The sequence below is a fragment of the Coregonus clupeaformis genome, unplaced genomic scaffold (genome assembly GCF_020615455.1).
Source record: "Coregonus clupeaformis isolate EN_2021a unplaced genomic scaffold, ASM2061545v1 scaf0145, whole genome shotgun sequence".
NCBI lineage: Eukaryota > Metazoa > Chordata > Actinopteri > Salmoniformes > Salmonidae > Coregonus > Coregonus clupeaformis.
The window spans coordinates 488,864-502,194 of record NW_025533600.1 but is presented as its reverse complement, the minus strand read 5'-3'; the positions used below and the strand labels follow the sequence as shown (position 1 = coordinate 502,194).

At 46.4% G+C, this 13,331-nt stretch overlaps 1 protein-coding gene across 1 annotated transcript; it reads right to left on the bottom strand.

Moving 5' to 3' along the window:
- Positions 1 to 732: 732 nt before the first annotated feature.
- Positions 733 to 13,022, bottom strand: LOC121557109 (ankyrin repeat and SAM domain-containing protein 4B-like). Its single transcript, XM_041870983.2, has 2 exons — positions 12,752 to 13,022; positions 733 to 2,452 (listed from the first exon to the last, which is right to left on the bottom strand). The coding sequence occupies exons 1-2, from the start codon at positions 12,910 to 12,912 to the stop codon at positions 1,291 to 1,293; spliced, it is 1,323 nt and encodes a 440-aa protein (XP_041726917.2). The 5' UTR covers positions 12,913 to 13,022; the 3' UTR covers positions 733 to 1,290.
- Between the last annotated feature and the right edge of the window lie 309 nt (positions 13,023 to 13,331).

The following is a 13,331-nucleotide window of genomic DNA, read 5'->3' as shown; positions in this document are numbered from 1 at the left end:
AGACTTAAGTGATACTTGATCATCCTGACCATGACAAGTTGTCCACCAGACACATCCCATGTAGATAATTGGCATGAACTTGTCTTCTCCCTCTCTCTGTGTCCTCTCCATTGTAGCCAGAATCAAAAGCTTTCCGTCTGTGCTGCCTGCTGGTGCAGGTGACTCCTCTTCCCTTCATTGCCTGGTTGACTGGGTCAGAAGAACCTCCTGACCGTGGCCTGCTAGGATTAATTCTGTCTGCCTCTCTATCATACGAGCTATGTGTCTAATAAACATTTAAGATATTTTTTTAATTGGGTGGCAACAAAGGCTAGATTCACATTACTAGGGCTCAGAGTTTTTCCTGGTCAGGTCACGTGGTAAGGAGAAACTCATGGCACATTACAGTTCTGCATGGTATTTATCTACTTCATCAGTGATTCAGCAAGTGCCAAAAAATCCATAGTCAGAGAACATTAATGCATGCAACTCATATGGAATAATTTCACAAAATGAATTTTTAATGTTGATACAAAGGAATAAACAATAATTCTTTTCATTGTTCCTGTGTAAGTGAAATAGAGAGATACCCTTTGATCAACTGATTAAAAAACGTTATTCATTTTGGTTGTCATAAAAAAATCTATCAATGTACAAATCACAGCAATTAAAATTCACATACAAGATGGCACAACTGAATTAATCACAATGTCGTCACCTTTCTATCAATCATCAAAAGAGGGAACAAGAAAATCAAGATCAGAACAGTTTCCATTTAATAGGCTCTTACATTACATCATTATTCAAAATTAGTTGTGTGTTTCTCAGAGACATGCCAATGAGAGCATGCAGCTCAAATGGTGTTTGAAATCTGGCAGTGTTTCTTCCTTCTTCCTTCATGAATTGGTATTGCAAGATGGTGGTGGTGGTTGTGGTGGTATTATTGCCACTCCATTAATCTAAATGGCATTCCTGCTCAGTTCAACCATCTCCCATTTTCTCGTCACAGTGCCAGGCTTATCCAGCCTATTGAACCCCATTGTTTTGGGGTAATCAATGCTAACGTTAGTCTGCGGCAGCTATAGCAAAGTAATGACGGGCTGCAGTCTCTCCTGGCCCATTGACTAATTCCAAGATAAGAGAAAGATTCAAGAATTTGTCTTTAAAGGATAGAAAACCAGGATATTTATTTCCACTTCAAACTCTCAACTTCTTTCATTCAAAGGTATTGTCACTCTACATCCTCCTACTTGCATCCATCCTACTTGCTCCATTCAGCCATATTCAACCACCTCCAATATCATAATTTAATCACAGAAAGCTGTCCTTGATGGCGCCAGGTTTCTCCAGTGCACTTTTCCGGCGAGCGGCGGCTTCCAGGATCTTCTTGCGGGGCCCCAGTTGGATGCGGATGCCCTTGAGGTCGTTGTCGGAGCAGAGCATCAGCGCCTCCAGGTCCAGCTGTTCGCGGGTGAAGGCTGGGGAGAAGTCTGGCAGGGAGATGGATGAGAGGAAGGCGTCCAGCGGGGAGGTCTCCTCATCCTGGTCGTCATCCAGGCCTATCTCCTCCTGGTTCCAGGGCAGGTCGCTGTCCTCCTCGTCCTCAACAAAGCCTGTGTCCTCCCCTTCTGTGTCGAACCCCTCCCTGCGGATGAGGAAGCCCAGGTTTTCATTGTTCCCGCTGGGGAAGTCATCGGGCTCTATCCCCATCTCCATGGAGAAGTTCTTCCTGAAGACCATGTTCCCCAGGCCGGGCCGTTTGAAGATGGACTCCTTGGCTCCTGGGCCATCTCCTCCCTCGTCATCGTCATTAACTTCATCATCCGCAAATCTTCTAATCCCTTGGTCCTCTTCCTCCTCGATCTCGTCCTGCTCGGAGAAGACGCCCATGAACTCGGGCTTCCCAGAGAGGGTGCCGTTCTCCTGCTTGACGAAGATTACGTTCCCATCCCCTCCCACCTTCTCCGTCGTTCCTTTATCCTTTTTCCCGAATACCCTCTGGAGCGTCCCCTTCGACCGGGCCGTGAGCGAGCCCGAGGTATCGGAGGCGATCAGCTTGGAGAACTGCTCGTTCACACTGTTGATGGTGCCTGTCTTGGAGAACGACGGAGATGCCATGCTGGCCTCTGACACTGACCCTCGGTACATTTTATCCATCTTGCTCTGGTGTCTCTTCTTGACCCTCTCACACAGCTTCACCCGCGTTTCCGCCTCTTTGGTGGCCTCCTTCTTCAGCCTGGCCACTTTCTTGGCGTTCTGGATGGTCTGCTGCGATGCGGCGCTGTCCAGGAATCGCACGCAGTCCATGCGGTCGCGCGATGCTGCCACATCCATAGCTGTGTGGAAGTCGTTGTCCTGGGAGAAGAGGTTGGCGCCAAAGTTGACCAGGAAGCTGAGGATGTGCATGTGACCGTTGGTGGCGGCGTGGTGCAGTGGCGTGTTGCCCCAGATGTCGCTCCTGTTGGGGTCCCCTCTGGAAGAACACAGAAACATCTGTCAATCAATCAACCAACCAATTAACCAACCAACCAATCATACATTTCTAAGACACAAGATTGGATCAAATATGTTTTATCTCTGTGACTTCTGTTCAGCTTTGGCTTATCGTTGTAGGTGTGTAAGGTATGCAGTTGGACAGGTTTTATGTTGTAAGTCAAAAAGTGAGTACATGAGTACATGGACAAAGTTGCACAGCTGCGAAGGAAAGCCTTTGTTCAACTAGGAACACTGACTTTGGTACATTTGCTTTTGGATTATTCCACAGTTTTTCTGTGTGTATTGTTTCTCTAAACGCTGATATGACAGTATTGATTCCTGATTTGAAGTTATGGAACTCATTGTCTTGATAATTTGTGTAATCGTAGGCAGTTTTTAAGTACACGTAACTGTGGATCATTTGGCCAATATCGCTTGTTTATTGATGGTGCTGGCAGCGCCCAGTCGGAGGTTTCTTTCTCTTTCTACTCTTGGATCTGAACGGGTCTCTAGGATCTGAACCGGCACTGGTCTGTTTGTGTCTGTTTTTCCACTGGCCTTTTCGGAACGGGTCTGACTGTCCTCGGGTCCATTCGGAACGGGTTGCTGTTTTTTAATTTATTTTAGATGCATTTCGGGTCGGGTGGGAAAGCCACGGATCCATTTCAGAACTTTTTGGACCCGTGAAGACCTCTACCTCAAACCCGGTATCAATGTTGAGGATATGAGAATGGAATGGTTTAGACTCCCCCACCCAGGCACTGCTGTCCATCTTTACCAATACGGAAGAGACAACTATAAGGATCAGATGGTCTCCTACAGGGGAAGGACAGCACTGTTTAAAGATGAACTGAAAAAAGGCAACACCTCCTTGAAACTGACCAGGGTACAAGGCAATGATGGTGGATTTTTGCAAATGCTTTACTAAGGCAAAGTCCGGGTATGATGATTTCACCGTTCAAGTCCGTATTAAAGGTAAGGTTTCATTTTCTGTCAAATGCAATAACCTATACAGTCTACCTCTATAACATGTATTTATTTTCTCAAAACCTCACTTCAGTATTTTAAATCCTGTCTACCCTCGTGTCTGTAGCTGTTGGATCCCAGCCAGTGATCTCAATTGAGGCACTGAGAAGGGTAGCCATTGTTCTGAGGTGTGAATTTATGGGCTGGTATCCGGGAGAGTGAGGGAACCAAGGGAGCCAAATGATATGGTTGGTATCCAGAGATATAAAGGAACACTGAGGGATTCTACTCTGCCAAACTAACAGCAATCGATTTTCTATGTATTGTTCAACAGAGCCAAATGATATGGTTGGTATCCAGAGATATAAAGGAACACTGAGGGATTCTACTCTGCCAAACTAACAGCAACCGATTTTCTATGTATTGTTCAACAGAGCCTGCTCAATGAAATGATGAAGACAGAATTTCACGTCCCTAGTCAGCTTTTCCGGTGTGTTAAGTACATATATGAAGATGAAAATCATGAAGGGATATTTTGAGGATGCTCTCTAGTGTTTATCTTATTGGTTGCTTCTACTGTGATTGGACTATCTGTGACCATCGTCCGTCTAAATATAAAGGATCAAGTTAAACAGCAGTCAGATGACAACATTCAGGAAAATGAAAACCTCATCAAGGAACTACTTGTAGTCAAAGATGAATGCATTTTAGCTCATGGTGAGCGAAGGGGTCTCATTCAGGAGAGGGATCACATCGAAGAAGACCTCAACAATCAGCTGAAAAACCTAACTGAGGAGCAGGATCAGATCAAAGATGACCTCAATCGTCAGCTGATTGTACTCAATAATCAGTTAGACTTTGTGTACAGGAAGGGGAGTCAAGATCTTGAAACCATCCAAAAACATGCAGTGGATGTGACTCTAGACCCTGATATGGCACATCATCGTCTCATTCTATCTGAGGATGGGAAACAAGTGGAACATGGAAACATACATCAGACATTGCCTGCCAACCCAGAGAGGTTTGATACTTTTCTCAGAGTTCTGGGAAAGGGGGGCTTTTCCTCAGGGAGATTTTACAATGAGGTGCAGGTTAAGGGGAAGACTGAATGGGATTTAGGAGTGGCCAGAGAGCCCATCAACAGGAAGGGGATGAGAACAGTGAGTCCTGAGGATGGATCCTGGATTTTGTGGCTGAGGAATGGGAATGACTACATGATTCTCACTAACCTCCCTGTCTCGCTCTCCCTGAGAGAGAAGTTCCAGAAGGTGGGGGTATTTGTGGATTATGAGAAAGGTCAGGTCTTCATCTACAACATGGAGGCCAGGTCTCATATCTACTCTTGTTAGGCCTACTGCTGCTAGGTAGCTCTCTCTGCTCTCTCCCTCCCCTCTGTCTGTCCTTGATTGCAGGAGTGAAGTCTGGTGTGCGGGAGTCAGGGTTCCAGCTGCAGCTCATTCACCATAATCACCTCAGCCTTTAAGACCCGGTCAAACTTACCACTCATCGTCAGATCATAGTCAAGACGACCATGTTAGTCTCGCTGCCGACTCAACCTGGTTATTTTGCTCTTTGTGTTTTTGGTCTGTTCTATTTACTTTTTCTCCTGTGCCACAGATATTTGGAACCTGACTCCTGCCTCCGCTTCACTCCTGCCACCACCATCCTGCTCTCCAATACCGGACCTCTCTTTTGGACTCATCACGGACACTAGGACATTACGGTACCACACCTGCCCTGATCTGGATCTGTTACCCTCCCTGTAACCTGGACTTGCTCTTCCCATATATTTGGAAACCTGGACTTTGAACATTGTAAATAAACCTGTTAAAACTTCTATGGCTTCGTGTACTTGTCTGCATTTGGGTTCTTATCCAGTTAAGTCATAACAGTATGATCTGACCAACATGAACCCAGCAGACAGTAGCTCGGATACCACCCCAGAGTGCACTGAAATTTGGACTGCCATAGCCAATCAGGGCATTTTACTTGGCCAACATGATACCCTGTTTAAGACGATTGCTGAGGACAGTCAGGTGCTGCTTAATCAGGTTCAATTACTCACCAATCAAGTGTCTGCCCTTACTACCCCTTCAGCCCAGATCAGAGAGCCTTTTGTTCCTGCTCCAGAGCGCTATGACGGGAACATGGGAACCTGTGGCGATTTTTTGACTCAATGCTCGTTAGTGTTTGAACAACAGCCCCTCACCTACGCCTCAGAAAGAGCCCGTATTGCCTACCTTATTAACTCTACTAGCGGTTCCGCTCGTGCCTGGGGATCCGCGGTATGGGAGAGTCAGTCGGACATTTGCAACGCTTACGTTGCCTTCACCACGGAGATGAGGAAGGTTTTTGACCACCCCGTACGAGGCAAGGAGGCTGCGAAACGGTTGTTCTCTCTTCGACAGGGGGCTCGTAGTGTGGCGGAGATGGCAGTGGAGTTTCGGACTTTAGCAGCAGTGAGTGGTTGGAATGACGAGGCATTACAAGGAGTGTTCATCAATGCTTTGTCTGAGACTTTAAAAGATGAATTGGTGTCATATGATGAATCGGCTACGCTGGATAATCTTATTTCACTCACTATCAGGTTGGATAATCGGATTCGGGAGCGCCGCCGGGAGAGGAGTGTTAGTTCCAAGCAACCTGTCTGTCATCAACAAACTCCTCCCTGCATCTTCCCCTACGGAGAAAGCCGTGTCTTCCCGAGTCGATACGAGGAGCACTGAACCCGAAGCCATGGAGGTGGGTCGTGCACGGTTGTCCTCAGAGGAGCGTGCACGTCGTATTCAGGCTCGGGTCTGCCTGTATTGTGGAGAAGCTGGTCATTTCGTTCCTTCCTGCCCAGTTCGTCCGGGAAAAGGGCCGGCTCATCATTAATGGGAGAAGTTTTGGTGAGCCGAGCAGCGGATTCTTCCTCTTCTCCCCGCATTCTGCTCCAGGCATCCCTCCAGTGGCAGTCCCAGAATTTCTCTGTTAGTGCGCTGATTGACTCTGGTGCCGACGAAAGCTTTTTGGATAGAGAGTGGGCTCAACAAATGGATTTGGAGACTGTTCCTATGGACTGTCCGCTGCAGGCTAAGGGTCTAAATGGACAATTGTTGACCGTATTACCCATCAAACTGTTCCTGTTTGTCTTAGAGTGTCGGGAAATCATCAGGAGAACATTCAATTCCATATTATCGACTGCCCACAGACACCCCTGGTCCTTGGTATCCCCTGGCTCATAAGACACAATCCACACATTGATTGGGTGACAGGTAACATTGTTTCATGGAGCACATTTTGTCATGTGAATTGTTTGTGTTCTGCTCAGACTCCTGCCAGTACTGTGCCTCAACCTCCACTGGAGTCCATGGATCTCTCTGCTGTCCCTGACGCGTATCATGACCTGGCATCCGTTTTCTGCAAACACAGAGCTACTTCTCTTCCTCCTCACCGGCCTTACGACTGCGCCATTGACCTCCAGCCAGGAGCCCCGCCTCCCCAGCAGTCGCCTGTACAATCTCTCCCGGCCGGAGACGGAGGCTATGGAGAACTACATTCGGGACTCCTTGGCGGCAGGTATTATGTGTCCTTCCTCGTCACCTGTAGGAGCGGGATTCTTTTTTGTTGCTAAGAAGGATAAGACCCTCAGACCCTGTATTGATTACCGTGGACTTAACAACATCACCATTAAGAACAAGTATTCTCTGCCTTTGATTAATTCTGCTTTTCCCCTCCTTCATGGTGCTACCATCTTTACGAAACTGGATCTACGAAATGCGTATCACCTGGTGCGCATTCGTAAGGGTGATGAATGGAAGACTGCCTTCAACACACCCTTGGGACATTTTGAGTATCTGGTTATGCCTTTTGGGTTGTCCAATGCCCCTGCTGTTTTTCAGGCACTAGTCAATGATGTCCTTCGGGACATGTTGAATCGGTTTGTTTTTGTCTATCTGGATGATATCTTGATTTTCTCAGAGTCCTCCCAGGAACATGAACTACATGTGCGCCAGGTGTTGCAAAGGTTGTTGGAGAACAAACTGTTTGTGAAGATGGAGAAATGTGAATTTCATGTGTCTGAGACCTCTTTTTTGGGTTACATCATAGCTCAGGGGGAGTTGCGGATGGACCCAGCTAAGATCTCTGCTGTCACGGACTGGCCAGCTCCCTCTACCCGCAAAACAACTTCAACGATTCCTGGGGTTTGCGAACTTCTATAGGAGGTTCATCAAGGACTACAGCCGCATTGCGGCGCCACTCACCGCTCTCACCTCCATCTCACGACCGTTCGCTTGGAATGAAGGGGCCGAATCAGCGTTCGAAGAACTGAAACATCGCTTCGCCTCGGCTCCCATTCTGATGCAGCCGGACCCGACCGCCAGTTTGTCGTGGAGGTGGATGCATCCGACACTGGGGTAGGTGCAGTGTTGTCACAACGTTCTCCTGAAGATAACAAACTGCATCCCTGTGCTTTTCTCTCAAGGAAACTTTCTCAGGCAGAGAGGAATTATGATGTTGGCAATCGTGAACTGCTCGCCGTTAAGCTGGCTCTCGAGGAGTGGCGACATTGGTTGGAGGGGGCGGAACAACCCTTCATCGTTTGGACGGATCATAAGAATCTGGCTTACCTCCAGTCAGCGAAGCAGCTCAACCCCCGTCAAGCCAGGTGGGCACTATTTTTTGGGAGATTCAATTTTTCTCTGTCTTACCGTCCTGGGTCACGCAACGTCAAGCCTGACGCCCTGTCTCGTGTTCATTCGGCTGTTGATACTGGTAGTAACCCTGAACCCATTTTGCCTCCTACCTGCAGTATTGCAGTCATCACATGTGACATCGAGGGGATTGTTAGACAGGCTCAACATCATCAAGCTGACCCTGGGAGGGGTCCTCCTAACCGGATGTTTGTCCCTGAGTCTGCTCGCTCCCAGGTACTTCAGTGGGCTCACTCGTCTCCCCTTACCTGTCACCCTGGAGTTTCGCGGACCCTTGACTTTGTGCGACGTAAGTTCTGGTGGGCCACGATGGAGGCGGACACTCGAGCCTTCATTGCTGCTTGTACGGTATGTGCACGAAGTAAGAACTCCACCCAGGCCAGCGCTGGTCATCTACGACCTCTACCTATACCCAGCCGGCCCTGGTCGCATATCGCTATGGATTTTGTCACTGGACTTCCCCCTCGTCTGGTAAGACTGTCATTCTTACGGTGATTGATCGTTTTTCTAAGTTCGCTCATTTTTTGGCCCTACCTAAACTGCCTACTGCCAGAGAGACGGCTGATATTTTGGTTGAACATGTGTTCCGCTCTCATGGTCTACCCACGGATATTGTCTCTGACAGGGGTCCCCAGTTTGTCTCCCAGGTGTGGAAAGCTTTCTGTAAAGCTTTGGGCATTACATCCAGCCTGTCCTCTGGATATCACCCCCAGACCAACGGGCAAGCCGAGAGAGCGAACCAGGAGATGGAGACCGCTCTTCGCTGTGTCACTGGGTCTAACCCTGGGTCATGGAGCTCCATGCTCCCCTGGGTGGAATATGCTCATAACACCTTGACTAACGCTTCCTCTGGTTTGTCTCCTTTTCTGTGTGCTCTGGGTTATCAACCTCCCCTGTTCCCTTCCCAAGAGAGGGAACTGGCGGTACCCTCGGTGCAGTCCCACATGCGCCGCTGCTTCAAGGTCTGGAGGAAGGCCAGGGTAGCTCTGTCCCGAGCTTCGGCGTACATGCAGAGGCAAGCCAACCGGTCACCGGTCCCAGGCTCCCGGTTACTCTCCTGGTCAAGAGGTATGGCTGAAGTCACGGGACCTTCCATTGAAGGTGGAGTCTAAGAAGATGGCGCCTCGTTTTATAGGACCGTTCAAGATACTGTCTATTGTTAACCCCTGCGCGGTTAAGCTACAGCTTCCTGCCTCCCTACGGGTTCATTCCACCTTTCATGTTTCCCAGATTAAGCCTGTGTCGGTTAGCCCTCTGTGCCCGCCCTCTCGTCCCCCTCCTCCGCCCAGGATCGTGGGTGGGGGTCCGGTCTACACTGTCCGGCGACTTCTGGATGTTCGCCGCCGAGGTCGTGGTTTCCAGTACCTGGTGGATTGGGAGGGTTATGGTCCCGAGGAACGTTCCTGGGTGCCCAGGAGCTTCATTGTGGATCCTGCTCTGGTCCGAGAGTTTCATAGGTTACATCCCGATAAACCCCGGCCGGCCGCCAGGTGGCGTCCGTAGAGGGGGTACTGTTAGGCCTACTGCTGCTAGGTAGCTCTCTCCTCCCTCCTCTGTCTGTCCTTGATTGCAGGAGTGAAGTCTGGTGTGCGGGAGTCAGGGTTCCAGCTGCAGCTCATTCACCATAATCACCTCAGCCTTTAAGACCCGGTCAAACTTACCACTCATCGTCAGATCATAGTCAAGACGACCATGTTAGTCTCGCTGCCGACTCAACCTGGTTATTTTGCTCTTTGTGTTTTTGGTCTGTTCTATTTACTTTTTCTCCTGTGCCACAGATATTTGGAACCTGACTCCTGCCTCCGCTTCACTCCTGCCACCACCATCCTGCTCTCCAATACCGGACCTCTCTTTTGGACTCATCACGGACACTAGGACATTACGGTACCACACCTGCCCTGATCTGGATCTGTTACCCTCCCTGTAACCTGGACTTGCTCTTCCCATATATTTGGAAACCTGGACTTTGAACATTGTAAATAAACCTGTTAAAACTTCTATGGCTTCGTGTACTTGTCTGCATTTGGGTTCTTATCCAGTTAAGTCATAACAACTCTTTCACCGGCTGCACCTTCACTGAGAAAAGATATCCCATCTTCATCCCCTGTGGTAAAGATGATGTTAAAAACTTAACCCCACTGATCATCTCTCCTGTAGACGATACTGACACTGACTGACTCTATAATGGATGTCACTGCCGGACCATTTTGAACAAAGCAGGGCAAATTAACTGTTTTAAGAGTGATTACTTTTGCTTCTCAGTTTGAGTGACCTGTAATTTGTTTATCATTATATCTTTTGCATGGAGGTTTACAACTTCGGGAGAAATGTAAATTCAAACCGTATTATTTGTGACAGTGAATAACGTGAAACGTGTTTTCTGTATTTTTAAGGTATTTTTAAGGATACTGATCATCTCTCCTGTAGACGATACTGACTATAATATTGTGAAAAACCTATATCTACACAGTCTATAAAACGTTAGGAACACCTTCCTAATCTTGAGTTGCACACCCTTTGCCCTCAAAACAGCCTCAATTTGTTGGGCATGGACTCTACAAGGTGTTGGAAGCATTCCACAGGGATGCTGGCCCATGTTAACTCCAATGCTTCCCACAGTTGTGTCAAGTTGGCTGGATGTCCTTTGGGTGGTGGACCATTCTTGATACACACGGGAAACTGTTGAGCATGAAAAACCGGTGTGCCTGGTACCTACTACCATACTCAAAGGCACTTAAATCGTGTGTCTTGCCTATTCACCCTCTGAATGGCACACATACACAATCCATGTCTCAATTGTCTCAAGGCTTAAAAATCCTTCTTTATCCTGTCTCCTCACCTTCATCTACACTGATTGAAGTGGACTTAACAGGTGACATCAACATGGGGTCATAGCTTTCACCTGGATTCACCTGGTGAGTCTATGTCATGGAAATAGCAGGTGTTCCTAATGTTTTGTCCTCTCAGTGTATATAGCGATGTATACATATTAACACAGATGTCCATATCAACCTGTATCTAACAATGCAATATAATGAACAACACTTAAACTAATTAATGAGTCATTAATTGATGTTGTATAATAGTATTCCTATAAATAAATGAATGAAAAAGCCCTGTCACCAACGCTATACTCATGAAGTACAAACCAACCCTACCTTATGGGTTAATTGGTAAGCCATTAAGAATGAAAGTCCTCCCTATGTTCCATCACTACCTCTATAAAACTCCCGATTGCAGTATCTTAGCAACAGGTGATCATAAAACCGAGTTTGTTGCAGTACATCCCACTGCTGACGCCCAACATGGAAATACGCTGCTATGATCACAAAGATGAAATTTGGGTCACAGAATTTACCACTGCCAGAGTATGATAGACATCATTCCAACAATTTTGTAAAAATATACACTGAGTTCAATGTTGTGTAAACTTCATAATCCATTGTTAGTGTGCTTCAATTAAATAATCAAGCAATTGGTCTTGGTTGTCATCTTGACAGAAATAAATAAGAGAGATGAAAATCAGGTCTGTTTTTTTCCTGCAGTATGAAAGTAGGGGAAAGCTGTTAGGGAAATGAAGGGCTCTATTGTTTGTCATTAATTACATGATTCCCCTTGGCTGATTAACTATTTGGCTCTGCTCATGGGAAAATGTGGTCTAAAAGGCTGTGGGGGGACGGTTTCAGAGTGGCATGCATGTGTAATGCACAAAAAGAACATGGATGAAATGTGACATGGACATACAGTACATTGTAGAATATAGTTAAAATCAGTCACTATTTGAGGACAATGGTTTTAGTTGATAGAGAAACCTATGAGGTTGAGACCCATGAGACACAGCTAACGGCACCTCTCTCACCTTTGAATCCTGAATGAGGATAGTCTCTAGTAGGTTTATGGGCATCAGGAATGAAGTGTTGGGCATTCCTTCTATCACATGAATTAACAATAAAGCCCACCTTTGCTCTTCGATCAAGTGTTTGTTTTGGAAACGAGCAGCAGTCCTGGGAATATGATCAGCATTAGGCCACTTCCAAACTTTTATCCTTCAACTGCAGAAATGTATCCCTCCTAACAAAACATGTGTCATCAATATTAAAGGAGATCAAATATTACAGTATTCATTGGATTGGTACTATAGGTTTAGTGACTATTGTTGTAGGTTACTGGAGGAAACCTTTATTATTGTGTTTTAGCAACTCATCAATGTAGATTTGCGATTGGAAATATCAGTCTTCATATGAGGAAGAATTCAGAAAGGTACTGACAGTAATGGACAAGGACTACATCTAGGAAGATGTCAAAAGGCCAACCATAACCTATAGCTTCTGTCCTTCCTCCTTGTGTCAGGCAGAGTTTCTGCTATTTTTTCATTGGATTAAAAGTAAATTGATCTAAACATACATAGGGTAAATTAAATCAAAAGAGGTCCAAATAAATTCACATTCTAATAGTTTAAAATGAGTTAAATCAGTTATGAGAAAAATCATTTCTGAATTTGGTTTCAATTGATTGTCATTAGTGATTGTAAAAACTTCACAATAGGCATATATTGCTAATATGCCACTAAAAAGCTTTTGGGGTGTTAGGAATGGGAAGGTAGGCTATGACTTCTGAATATCAATTGCACTCACCCTCGGCTACATATAAGTTGAAGGGCCTCGGCGTGTCCATGAAAAGCAGCCCATAGCGTAGGCGTCATCCCGTCCTCGTCCGGAGTATTCAGGTCTTTCCTGGTGGCCTCTTTCAAGAGGTCCAGGTAGCCATCGATCGCTGCTTTGTGGTACCTAGACATGTTTACTCTGGGTTTAGAACACTACACTGTGAAAAAAGGCACGTCTTTTAGCAGAAGAAGTCTGGCATTTTGTTCTTCCTTCCAGCACGTTGGAGCGCAACAATTGCGCATTGGAGATGTGAGTGGTTTGGTCAGAGCGCTGGGCGTCATCATATCCGTGGAACTCACTGCCATAAAACAAAAGCAAAGTCCATTTGCGATTTTCATGCTGTCCCATTGAGGAAATTCAATAATCTACAATGGATATGCCGAGAGAAGTTATTAGGCTACTGTATAGGCCTAGGTTACAAGTTGCTAAATGATGGAATGGCAATGACAGAGACAATATATAGTCAACATAGGCTCAATGAATTGTGCATCTATATCTCAAGTAGGCTTTTATTAATAAAATGTAATGAGGTCATAAAACAGGACAGTGG